The sequence below is a fragment of the Haliaeetus leucocephalus genome, unplaced genomic scaffold (genome assembly GCF_000737465.1).
Source record: "Haliaeetus leucocephalus isolate CR32 unplaced genomic scaffold, Haliaeetus_leucocephalus-4.0 Scaffold964, whole genome shotgun sequence".
Lineage (NCBI taxonomy): Eukaryota > Metazoa > Chordata > Aves > Accipitriformes > Accipitridae > Haliaeetus > Haliaeetus leucocephalus.
This window is the reverse complement of record NW_010973400.1, coordinates 2,655,420-2,668,755: the sequence shown is the minus strand read 5'-3', so window position 1 is coordinate 2,668,755 and position 13,336 is coordinate 2,655,420. Positions and strand designations below refer to the sequence as shown.

Here is a 13,336-nt window from a genome sequence, read left to right as displayed (position 1 = left end):
CTTGCTGCTGCAGTCAGCGGGAGGACAGGTAGCATCATTGGCTCTTGACATCTTTGTGGTGGCTGATGACTTTCTGCCTTTAAACAGAAGTAAAAGCTATTGCCAGTCCATGCAACACAAAGGCTGCTGTCGCCCAGCACAGCTTCTTGCACTAGCTCTTTCCCACACTGAGTCACTCCTGGAAATGTTTGTCTTTATGACCATTTTTTTCTTCTAGAATGTGCCATTATCCTGTAACTGCTCTAAGCATGCTGGAGTAAAGCCTTGGGCCAGTAAGAGGTATACAACTCTAGGGCAGGGGCTGTTGGGGGAGAGAGCAGGCCAGGTTCAGGAGAACATCAGGCTCCCAGTTCAGCTTTGATGTTTTTGTCACTGGGGAGCAGGAGTTCCCTTAAGTGTTGTGTACTGCAGTGGCAGAACCAGAGAGCTTGCAAAAGGGGTGAATCAGAGCACTGGGACTTTAAAACAAAAAACAACATAATTTAAAAAAAAAAAAAGAAAAATCACTCTTCACTAATCCCAAATGCTTCTCTATCAGGGCAGGCCAGCTGGGGCTCTCTAGTGTTCTTAGCTTAGGCACCTGCATCGCTGCTCCAGTTCAGTTCACCATTAGTGACCTCTACTGTATTTTGAGTCCAACCAACCTGTAAGCCAAAAAAACCCTGTTACAAAGTTTAGCTGTAGGATGCACTTTCTGGAGTGGTGTGTAGCTCCCTCAGCACAGGCCGCTCCTTTACAGGACCAGCCTGATGGCTTGAGCCAGGACACACACCATATCTCATCCCTCAAAGGAGGGACACTGGTTGAGCGAACATGAGGCAAGGCCAAGAGAGCTGGGACAGTTTAACCAAGAGAAGAGAAGGCTCAGGGAATCTCATCAGTGTGTACACATACCTGAAGGGGAGGGTACAAAGAGGACGGGGCCAGGCTCTTTTCAGTGGAGCAGTGAGAGGACCAGAGGCAATGGGCACACACCGAAACACAGGAGGTGCCGTCTGAACATCAGGAAACACTTTCCTACTGTGAAGGTGACAGAGCACTTACACATGCTGCCCAGAGAGGTTGTGGAATCTCCATCCTTGGAGACATGGTCCTGGGCAACTGGCTCTAGGTGTCCCTGCTTGAGCAGGGGGGTTGGACAAGATGACTTCCACAGTTCCCTTCCAACCTCAACCAGTCTGTGATACAAGTATGACCTCACTCTGCTCCCAAAATATAGAAACTAATAGCAAAAAAAAACCCCAAAACCCAAAGCAAGTATGAACAGTAAATCCTTTCAGATCTTCCAGTAAAGCACCCAGGAGGTATTCCATGGCTTGACCTGTAGGGCTGGCTGCCAGGCTGCATGCAGAAAATGCATGAAACTCCTCTCCAAAAGCCACTTTATTTCAAGGCTCAGCTTGACCATCAATACTCTGCTTTAATACATCCTGCTGCCCACTCCATACCTGAAGGCTTTCCCTTCACCAACACTCCTTTCGCAGGAGAAATACACAATAAAGCAGAATTCACCATTTAATTTAAGTTTTAGCAAATACTGTGCTATGTGGCCAAGAAGGAGAGCCCTCATCCACTGTAGCTGTTGTGCTGCCTCCCAGTAAACAGCACATTAGCTCTTACCTCTTTGTCTGGTGGACCTCACTAGCAATGTAGGCGTGTGGTATCTTCAGCCACTCAACTGCATCCATACGTTGCCGGCTCAAAGGAAGCAGTGGCAGTTCTGCTTTACTGAGTTGGTTCAGCTCTCTGGTAGAACACGGCCTTCCTGGCAGGAAAGTTACAAGTGCTTCGTGTGAACGTCTACTGTCACAAGTAAGGATGGCCCCCCAATATGCAACACTTCCAAGGGATACCAATTGTTTAAAATACCTGTCTCACACTGCTTGATAATGCCTGTCTCAATAAACTTTCTTTGAATGTCTTTTAACAGAGGATCCTGTAAAGTTGGTATTGAAACCTGTGACAGAGACAGTTATTTCATGCTTACGCACCAACACAAGCACTTTGTGAGAGTCCCAAAAGACCAAAGTCAGAGGTAAATGTCAAGGTACCATTGGTTAGCAGGGAAGGAACATCAACCTCATTTTTTATGAATAAAAACATGAGGCACAGACCTGACCGGCCTGAGAAACACTGAGCATCTCAGCTCCTAATGCAGGGCATAATGCATTCAACAACTCTGCTACAAAGTTTGAACACAGACATGAGATCTGATCTCCTGGAGGCAGTTATCTTGATGAACCCTGCGTGGCACATCACAGTGAAGTATCAGCTCAGTCCCTGTAGCTGCTGAGGGCTCACAGCATCCAGAAGGGACTTTGAGAACTGCACTTCATGGATTTGTGTCAGAGTCCTACCTAATTCTATTAGGTACCCAAGTCTTTGGTGCATTTGAGCGAGCTTCTGTAAAGATCATCTGAACTGTCAGATTATTTCCTTCTACAGCGCACACACCCAGCTTGCCTGGGAACTCACCAACCCTCGTTAGACAGTACACTTCCCACACTGCCACAGTGAATTTGAGATGAGGAAAACAAACCTCCCCCCCACCATTGCCTACTGTGCCTCCAAATCTGGGCTTAGTATGGATCAAAACCATATTCCCGGTGAAAATCATTTTCAAACACTCTTCGGCTTAAATGCAGTAGGAGCTGGGACCCATATTTGTTCAGTTAATAAAACTACAATGTGTTGCTCTACACTAGTCCTGTAGCAGCACATCAGTGACACTCTCTGCCTCCTCTCTAACCATTAACTTCCTGCCAGTCAAAGGGTCCCTGTAAACCTCACAGCATAAATAACCATCACACCTTCCAGCAGTCTGTACACGTCTTCAGGAAGAACGGATCGTACTCTGATGGGTCGTAAGCTTCCAAAGCCACATAGCCCTGCAGGAGAAGAAGGTAGTGGGTCAAATCTCAGAAGCTAATGGTGATAAAACAGTGAGAGAGCAGCCAGCCTAGGTATTACAGAGCCAGGCATGGTATGAACACAGGACCAGAAGTGATGGAGGAAAGGACTCCTGAATTTTCACACACTGCACCTCAGAAGGAAGGTGACTGAAGCATAACAGGAAAATTCCTCCATCCATTTTAATTTACCATAGGCATAAATAAAAAATAAATTATTTCATGAAGCATCCAGAAATAATTATAGGCTAAAATGCTAATCACAACTAGGGCAGTCAAGAAAATGGAAATTTCATTCAAGAGAAAATGTTTTGACCAAGAAAGAAACAGATATTAGAAAGAAAAGGAAAAAAGAAGTGACTGAGCTCTCACCAGCCATAGGCCTAGGCAAGTTACCAGTCTGTAAGATGTGATCTCCAAGTCTAGGTCATGAGCGTGCTTTTCTGTCTATATAGAGGGGTAAAGACCTACCTGAACCATACCTAATGGTCCAGACCACAGCTCCATCTCATCAAGAACTCTGCCTGCAACAAACTTCAGATTCTGCAGTTCAAGTTCCCTATGACCAGAGTTAGCTGGGGAACAGCAAGTACCACCACTAAGCATTCACTATTGATTGCAAGACCAAAGAACACCAGATCAAACAGGCTATCAAGAAGCTGAATGGAGACTGAGGTCAACACACTGATCAAGACTGATGCTGAGAAAGGTGAATTACAATAATTTATCTCCAAATTATAATGTACTGTTTACAGCCAATAAGCCAGGATTTACATCAAATTGCATCAAATAAGAGCTGTATAGATGACAAAACAAAATGTATAAGTAAAAAAAAAAAAAAAAAAAAAACAGAGGCCACAATTGATGCCCTAAGAATAGTAAGAACAGGGCAACCATATAAAATACTTCTCCTTACTACTCTCAGTCATTCTTCCAAAACCTTGCAAATGAAGTTTTTCAGCTTTCTTGTGCAGATGATTCTCCAGGGGTCCCATGAAGAAAAGGGAGCACTCAGGCCATGGCCCTCTAGGTCTCAGTCCTACACAGTTCTTTTTGGCTATCTGTGGATGTGATTTCAAGTTGAGAGTTGGAAAAACCATACTTTATCATGAACAGTTCAGGAGTGCTGCAAGATGAGTCCAAACCCAAAAAAGTGGGATCTGCAGTAGATTTAAGAGGTCACTGTGTTGAAGGTGCTCACGTGGGCGAGTGAGCCAGACCTCAAGGGCCTGTGCTGTTCCCAGGCACTCAGCAGGCAGCTGGGCAGCTCCGTGGGGCTTGAGCTACTGCTGAGCATGAACACTGCTGCCTCTGCAGGGGCCTCTGCTCCCCAGGATCTGACAATTCCCCAGAGAGCAACCAGCAGCCACACTCACCATCTCCTGTTTCTGTCCATGGAAAGCTGTAAGCCCTAACATGTCTCAGTTTGCAGAGTTTTAGTGCCACCCCTTGGTTTATTATTACATATCACCCCATTACAATATGTGCAGAGACCTCAGCTGATAATGCTAGGTGCTGTGCAGCACACCCATGTTTGATCCCTTCATGCAGTCGATGTGTTATCACTCACACAGCCCTTGGCAGAAAGAGCAACAGCCTTAATAACAGCCTTTAACAGCCTGATGCTCTTAAAAACAGAAGGGTCTCTCACTCTGCAGCATTTCAGCATACAATGCCTACAATATCCTGGACTACCAGAAGCTGAGTTGTGGCTAAGACAGCAGCAACCCAGGCTGGGGAAAATTCCCCCTCCTTGCAGGCTGCAGCATGGCACTTCTGCTGATGCTAGAACAAAAGCAGAGCTGCTGCCATGTTCATGCTATGACCAACCACCTCATTATACATCTGCAGTCCATGTCCCTGGGACTAGGGGTAAGGAAGAGGTGAGAATGGGGGTGACAAGGAGGCAGATTTAAGGAAAAAAAACCCACAGATGAGCAGGTCACTGGAACAACAGAGAGTCAAGGAAGGGAGGTAAAGGAGGAATGCTCAGATGGCGTGTAAAAGGAGGCAGAAAAGTAAGCTGACAGAAAGATGAGATGAAGGAACCTGGAAGGACAGTGAGGAGAGAGTTAAGAGGGGAGGAGTAAAATGGAGGAAAGGAGAAGGCAGCTTTGGAAAGCAAATGACAGTGAAGAACTTGGAAGAATCATCAGAAGCAACAAGGAGAGGGAAACACAGCACTGGGGAGTCTGACAGAAAAGAGGGGCAGAACAGTGAGAGACTTGGGGATGGAATAAAAGGGTTGCCTGGAGAAAGAAAGAGAGCAATAGGAGAGTAGGAGAGCCTAGAGGAAGAAGAATAGATATGGAAAGGGGGAGTGGGTGAGTGACAGAGACAGGAAGGTGAGGAGAGGTGGGGAACAGGACAAGGAGAAGCCTAATAGCAGGGAAGAGAGCACGAGAAAATGGACAAAAAGAAGAGAGAGGAGAGAAAAAAATGCACAGCCAGAAGTCAGTATATTAACCAATCCACAGAATTGTCTTAAGTTCTGCAAAATCTATCATATGCTGCCAGGATTAATGCAAACTTAGGCAAATTAATTGTCCTATTATTCTGACGAGCTTCAGCCTGCTTTTCAGACATGCTGATGATAGAGCTGACACCACAGAGCAAGGAGAAAAGGTGGAGGCTAATCAGTGGTGCTGTGCTTGTTCAGGGAGAAGGAGACATCCCAGTACGCCAGCCATTGCTTTTGGAGGACACCCAGCAAAGTCCTGACCTGACACAGAAGCTTGCAAGATGGACTGATGAAGACCCAAATAAGTACAGTACACCCAACATATCCTAAATACCAGGACTTCAGCAGGACTGGTTCAGCTCTTTGTCATCACATGCAGTTTAAATGCATGGGTCTTTCACATCAGACCTTTGGAAAAGAGATCATTTGCTCTCATTAAAACAACACAGCTCCCATGACATTTTCATTTATGGGTGGGAAGCTTGTTTACAGTCTCATAACTCCACTGTGCAGTGGTTTCCACTGACAACAAAACCCTGCTCTATATAAAATACTACTCTATTTCTGGCAGATGATGTAACTGCTCTTATTGCTCTATATATCCACTCCTGAGATGCAGAAAGTTGAGTCATGGGATCTGATACTCAACAGTGGTGTGAAATTCAGAGCAAAACCAACAAAACCAACAAGTATTTCCTACAGTGACTGCAATTTTTGACTACTGAAACACACAGATGTACAGAATCCATGAGCTGGGTCTATTCACCTGCAAGCAGACCTAAGAAAAATGTTGGTGTCTCCCTGTTCCCACCTTTTTTTCTTCTATACAGCTTGATCAGTAGAATCCAAGGCCATGAACACATTTCACTCATGCTCTGCCAACTTACTGCAGTACTGCTCTAGCTTAACTCCTGAGACATGAGACTGCAGTCCACTCCCTGGTCACAGGCTCATCCTTTGGCTTCAGCTGACAGAGCTCAAGGTTTTCCCTCTAAATGGTCCAGCTCACAGAGGGAAACCCACCACAATATGATGTCTCACTCTATTCAGACCCCAGCACATGCTCACTGCACCAAACAGCTGTAACGACGTATGTCACCATGACAGAAGTCCTTGGGAAGAACAAGTTACAGGTAGGGCATATCTGAACTCCAGGCTACTCAACTGAACAGCAAGTAACAACTAAACCCCTGATCTTGTCCACAACTCTTTGTAGGCAACCCTCTCCATGACATAAATTTACTTCTCATTGTTACCTTCTTTTTACAGTAGTTTAAATAGAGAGACAGTTGTTCTTCTTTCCTTTTCTCTATTTCTTTGCTTGACTGGCTGTCCATTTTGTCCTCAATTTTCTGCAGCAGTGGCTCTGAAACATCCTCAAGCCATTTCTTGTAAAGGATCTCCTTCTTTCTCAGATTTAAGAAATCATTGTGGCTTAAATATCTGTCCAACTCCTAAGAAATGGAAAATAAAAACCATCCAACCTTGTCATGGTTTAACCCCAGCCAGCAACTAAGCACCACACAGCGGCTCACTCATGTGCCCCCCACCCAGTGGGATGGGGGAGAGAATTAGGAAAAAAGTAAAACTTGTGGGTTGAGATAAGAACAGTTTAATAGAAGAGAAAGGAAGAAAATAATAATGATAACAATAATAAAATGACAACAATAATAATAAAAGAATTGGAATATACAAAACAAGTGATGCACAATGCAATTGCTCACCACTCACCGACCAATGCCCAATTAGTTCCCGATCAGCGATCCCCCCACCCCAGCCAACTCCCCCCAGTTTATATACTGGCATGACGTCACATGGTATGGAATACCCTTTTGGCCAGTTTGGGTCAGGTGCCCTGGCTATGTCCCCTCCCAATTTCTTGTGCCCCTCCAGCCTTCTTGCTGGCTGGCCAGGAGAAGCTGAAAAATCCTTGACTTGGTATAAACTACTTAGCAACAACTGAAAACATCAGTGTGTTACCAACATTCTTCTCATATTGAACCCAAAACACAGCACTATACCAGCTACTAGAAAGAAAATTAACTGTATCCCAGCTGAAACCAGGACAAACCCATTGGCCAACCACATTAAAGATTCCACAGGTGGTGCCATGCAGCTTGGCTGACCTGATCTGACTGGTCACTGCTGCAAGGGCCCCGTTTTCCCTGTGCTCCTCCCTCTCTCCACTTCGTACCACTTGTTTCCAAGCTCCCCTCCCACAAGCTCTGGCATTCAGACTCTAATTTTTTAAGCAGTAAGTGCAAGACTGGCAGAAAATCATTCACTTTCTCCCGCCAGGTTAGTGAGCTGCAATCACCTCAGAGCACGGGTCTGACAAGCACCAGACTGTGCAAGACAGGCAGCAGAAGGACATTTTCCCTGCAGCAGTGGCAATCTACTAGATCAGATCAGCCCTCCTGCCCTTTATTCACAGGCCCACCATCACCATTTAATCACACCCACAGAACAAAAGTTAGGTGCAAACAGGCAAGTCACTAAAGACAGATGATTCCTAAACTCATATTTAGTTACCACTTCAGCCCTATCCCGAGAAGAATGAGGAGGCCATAAGTTTATACTTCTAAATTTAGTTTTTCAAGAATACAGACAATTGACATTTTCTCATGAATCACCGATGGAGAGAAAAAACATTGACATGCAGGAAAGCGCACAGCAAATGAGATGAAGAGATACCACTTCTTACCCTCACAAAATAATTTTCTCTGTCCAAGATGCACTGAGCAGAAGCAATGACATCTCGACTTTCATCAGGTGCTGCCTAACAAAACATCAAAAAAACACATGAAGTAAAAGCAGGACTTACAGTAGGAGTTAGAATTACTTTTGAATTCAAAATAATTACTTGTGGTGTTATTAAAGACACATTATACCATAACCCAGCTGGCAGAATAGCACAGGTAGGCAAATCCTTGAGACACTTGCTCTGAACTGTTAGGTTAAATGTAGCAACAGAAGAGTGTGGGGAGAACTGCAATGTGCATGTTCAGCGGGACCAGACGATACACCTCCCTGGCCACTCCTCACCGCAACCGCACCACCACTTGCTCCTTGCCACTGTTGCTCACATACACCTGATGAAGGCAGCAAGAGGCATCTCTCTGCACCTTCATTTTCAGTACAGATACAGCCACGCTATACAAATAGCAATCAAACAAATCAAAACTATCATGAGGTATTACATCAAGGAATTCATAGAAGTATAAAAGAAAAATAGAGGAAAACAGTGAAGTGTAAGAGGAAAGATAATGAGAAAACCCCCTCCAAAGCAGGAAACTGCCTCGCTGCTGTGTCTGCTCATGAATTTGTCTGCATTTTAAATCTCAGTTACTGTTGTGACATCAGCCAAGTTCTCCTCTGGCATCATCCTCATCTTACTCTTTCTGAAGATCAGAATAGGGAGAAATTGTTCCCTGAATCATGAATATGAGGTCACTAAAACATGATTTAAGAACAACCCTTGCGATGTACTGCTGTTGTCGATTTGGTTTTTAAACAGGTAATTCCTTGTAACATGTGCCTTATTAACTGCAACTCCTGCACTCCGGCCAAGAAGCACAAGCCACACAGGCTGAATTCATCTATCATTTGGGGATGGAGTCCCTCCAGGCAAGATTAGAGCACACACGCAATGGGGCTATCTCCCCTATGGTCAGGCAGCACCAAATCTGTGGGTTAACCAGAGGGATCTTGTCTTTATGAGTCAATCAGCAGCTTTTATAAGCAAAAAGTTCACAAGGAATTTTAATTCCATGGCAAAATTATCTTGAAGAATCCGCTATAAAAAAAAAAATTACCAGCTTTTCAGCATTATGCTAAAAATTCAGGTGGTAAGTTGCAATGCAGGAAACTAAAAGACAACCTGTATTAGACAGACCATCTCAGTTAAGCTAAAACAAATTTAAAATCTGGATTAAGCTTTCCGGGACTAACCCTCTGTTCAAACACTGATAGGACCTTGCTTCACTTGTACCAGCTTAGCCTAAGAGAACAGGCATGCAACTGAGTTCCTACAGCTTAACAAAAGACCACATTAGCTGCTTTGGTGTATATGGCACGCTCACAGCCTGTCCTAACCGAGAAATAAGGCTCAGCTAGTGCGTCGTATGATTGCCATCACTTTCAAGTTTGCATTTCGCAAGAGTTGCACAGATGCTAATACCAGCTTAGGTATCACTAAAAGTTTAAATCTGTTTCAGTACATCCATACTAAATATTTCTACCAACACAAGTTAATCCTCAAGTGACCTGATTTTACTTAGATGTAAGACAGAGGCAGGGCTGAAACATTCATGTTTCATCTGTTTGACCTGCTGCCTAGGTCCTGTGGTTTCCATAGATGAATTCAGAGTCATCCCTGCTGTGACCTTCTTGTGCCATTTAAAAACTGAGCTACAGCCACTGCATTTTTGCACAAGCCTACCATGCCAGTGGCAGCTCAAGACTCAAGGAATGCATCTGATGCACAGAATGGAAAATTAGCCTGCTACTCCCTGTGCTTTGTATTAATTTTTAATCCCAATAAACAGTGTAGTTTCCAGTCACGTCTGCCTTGATCCCATTGACCAGCTCCACACTCCAACAGGCTTCATATCCTGAGATGAGCAGGACATCCAGGCATCCGAGCAAGCAGGGAGGAGACAAGCAGTATAAAAAACAAAGAAAAACAAATGAGAGAGGAGAAATCTAAATTTCTGGCATGTTTAGGAGCCTTTCATCCTACTATTTGAAACAACTGGCATGTTGCATTACACCTGACAGATCTACTTCACATAATCACAGAACCTTTCTAAAACTAGTACCTTAACAGCACCAGGGAGACATGGCCATCTCTCCTGATGAAAAGAACCACTAGCAGAACGTACTCAGAACACACATTGGTGAATAGGTGAGAAGTTTTCCTTCAGGATGATACATGTCTGAAGAATCCTTACAGACCAAAGGAGTTAGGTCTCCTTCAACTGAAGGAGTTAGGTTTCTTCTCCCTGGAGAAGAGAAGGCTCAGGGGGAACCTTATGCCAGTATGCCAGTACTGAAAGGATGGCTACAAAGAAGACGGAGGCTCTCTCTTCACAAGGAGCCACATGGAGAAGACAAGGGGCAACGGGTACAAGTTGCATTGGGAGAGGTTTCATCTCAACATAAGAAAGAATTTTTATCAGTGAGATCAATCATTCTCCTGGAACAACCTTCATTCTCATGGAACAACCTCCCCAAGGATGTGGTGGAGTCCCCATCACTGGAGGTTTTCAAGATGTGATTGGACAGGGTGCTGGATACTCTCATCCAGTGTCACTTTTCCATGAAAAGTTGGACCAAATGATATTTCAAGGTCCCTTCCAGCCTGGGCTGTTCTATGAGTCTATGCTTCTAACTAGTCACAAGCTTGTTTAAGGTTTTATGGGAAACTTTTGCACATACCTAATTGCATGGAACTCAATAAAGCAGCCTCAAAAGGATGCAAGGGCTCGATAAAACCCACTGAATTGCTATTTCCAGAGTTCTTTGTTCCCCTTCCCAAAAACAAACATATCTCAGGTTTTACAGAACTTTGCAAATAACCATTTTTCATTCTTCCGTTCATACCTTCCATTCTATTTCATTCCTCCACTTATACCTTCACATGACAGAAGTCTTACTGTGTTAGCCAACCTTTGGTACTATTTTTCTTCCCAAAATGTCTACTGCAGTCAAAAGTATTTGCTGCACCACTCTTTGTTGGTGCTGAGGAGAACCTCTGGTAAATGTAAAAAAAGGAAGAGGTCTGCATAAAAAGCCAACCTGCTTTACAAAGATCAGGTTCTCATCTAGGTTCCACAATCAAGCTACAAACTGGGATAGAATGGTAAGAAGTTCACCTAACATCTTCACACCGTGCTGCCTTGCAAACCTTGTTATTTCTGTGCAGGAAGTACAACAAAGCATTCTTGTAGCAGTTCTCGGGAATACTTCAGGATAGGAGGTGGAGAACATTTCACAGAGATGAAACAGAAACAATGGACATTGGGATATCCCAATTTAAAGCCACTTTTGGGATTTCTCTAGAAGATTCATGCCATACTTGAACACTAGACAGATTCAACCTACAACAAGCTGACAGGAAGGACAGAGCACACACATCTTCCTGTAATACACATTTCTGAGCATGCCTACAGGGGACAGAGTAAAGCACAACTGTTCGTGCTGAGAAGGACTCACAAATGAATTCAGGCACATGCCAGGGATGGCGTCCTGGAGCAGATAGACAGACCAGATCACTGTCCAGAACTTCAGTGGTATTAGGTGGCCAGTTCCAAGACAGGAGCTCAATTACATCCAAATATCCTGGGATGCCAGTTATAGATACTGGTGTCATGTGTCCTGAACTTTGCTACTTCACAGTAGAATCTACAGCTGAAGAAAGGAATGTTGAGAGTCACTCACCTGCCAAGGCCTTTGCTGAGTGTGTTCCCTCACAGGTCTCGGACACGTAAATCTTAGTAGCCAGGGAGTCTCTGAGCTATTCACACTACGCATTGTTGGACTAGTCTGGGAGAAACATTAAAACATTCAAAAACATATAAAACTATTGTATAAACAGCAACAACCTAGTTTTCTCACAACTCCCACCAAACAATGAAACAAATCTCTAAAGGAATTCTAACTGCTGATACCAGCAGCATTTTCCTATCACAGTTAAGTTAAACAGAGAGATAAAGTATCAGGTGTATAGTCAGACACTCCCTCTGATAGTAACTGTCTGTCCTCATCTCCATAAGCAATGGAGAGTACATTTTGTTTCAAAGAACAAAGTGATTCACAAATTATTCCAGAATGCTTGTCAGCTTTGAAAATATTTCAGAGTTATCAAATTCCACCTCCTGACTTTTACTTCTTTCTTTTGTGCTTTTTTCAATTACATAAAAGTCAGTTTCAAATTACTGCTACATTCCACCCTAGGGATGGTTGCATTTTAGTGGTTTTTAAAGATAGTTCTACCAGATGCACCTCATGCTGAAGCACTAAGTGAGCTCCAGCCAGAAAATTCCACCTCCTCTTGTTGTGGTTTAACCCCAGCAAGCAACTAAGCACCATGCAGCCACTCACTCACTCCTCCCACCTCCCAGTGGGATGGGGAGGAGAATTGGGAAAAAGAAGTAAACTCGTGGGTTGAGATAAGAACGGTTTAATGACTAACGTAAAATAAAATATAATAATAACACTAATAACAATATAATAGTAATGAAAAGGAAAAAAAAACAAGAGAGAGAGAAATTAGACCCAAGAAAAGACAAGGGATGCACAATGCAAGTGCTCACTACCCACTGATGGATGCCCAAGCAGCAATCTGGGCCTTCCAGCCAACTCCTCCCAGTTTATATACTGAGCATGATGTCCTATGGTATGGAGTATCCCTTTGGGATAGTTGGGGTCAGCTGTCCTGGCCATGCTCCCTCCCAGCTTCTTGTGCACCTGCTCGTTTGCAGAGCACGGGAAACTGAAAAATCCTTAACTTAGGATAAGCGCTACTTAGCAACAACTAAAACATCAGTGTGTTATCAACATTACTGTCACACTAAATCCAAAACACAATGTACCAGCTACTAAAAAGAAAATTAACTCTATCCCAGCCAAAACCAGGACACCTCTATTGTACGTGCACCAGTACATTTGGATCAATTTATAATAGAGACAGTAGAACCACAGAGGCAAAATGCTCTTTACCACAACCTCTATTTATTTCAGATTCACTGGAGACACACTGCTTCCAGGAAACGATGTGTTCACAAAATTACTTGGGTAAAGATCGGACCAAAAGAAAAGCTTACTTCTGCAGAGATACTGACCTCCACACTCTTCAATCAGATGTTTCAGCTATGAAAAAAATCTGTTCTTCAATTATTTTTGTCAACACCTAGTTAAAAAAAATCTACAAAGACTCTCTGAATCAGGTATTTGTACAAGATAA

At 43.7% G+C, this 13,336-nt stretch overlaps 1 protein-coding gene across 1 annotated transcript; it reads right to left on the bottom strand.

Annotated features, from left to right (window-relative positions):
* Positions 1-34: 34 nt before the first annotated feature.
* Positions 35-11,904, bottom strand: FAM228B (family with sequence similarity 228, member B). The gene is given in 8 exon segments (XM_010584268.1): positions 35-77; positions 1,621-1,765; positions 1,870-1,957; positions 2,811-2,888; positions 6,627-6,824; positions 8,075-8,149; positions 11,006-11,125; positions 11,812-11,904. Coding segments are annotated over 8 exon segments (840 nt in total).
* Between the last annotated feature and the right edge of the window lie 1,432 nt (positions 11,905-13,336).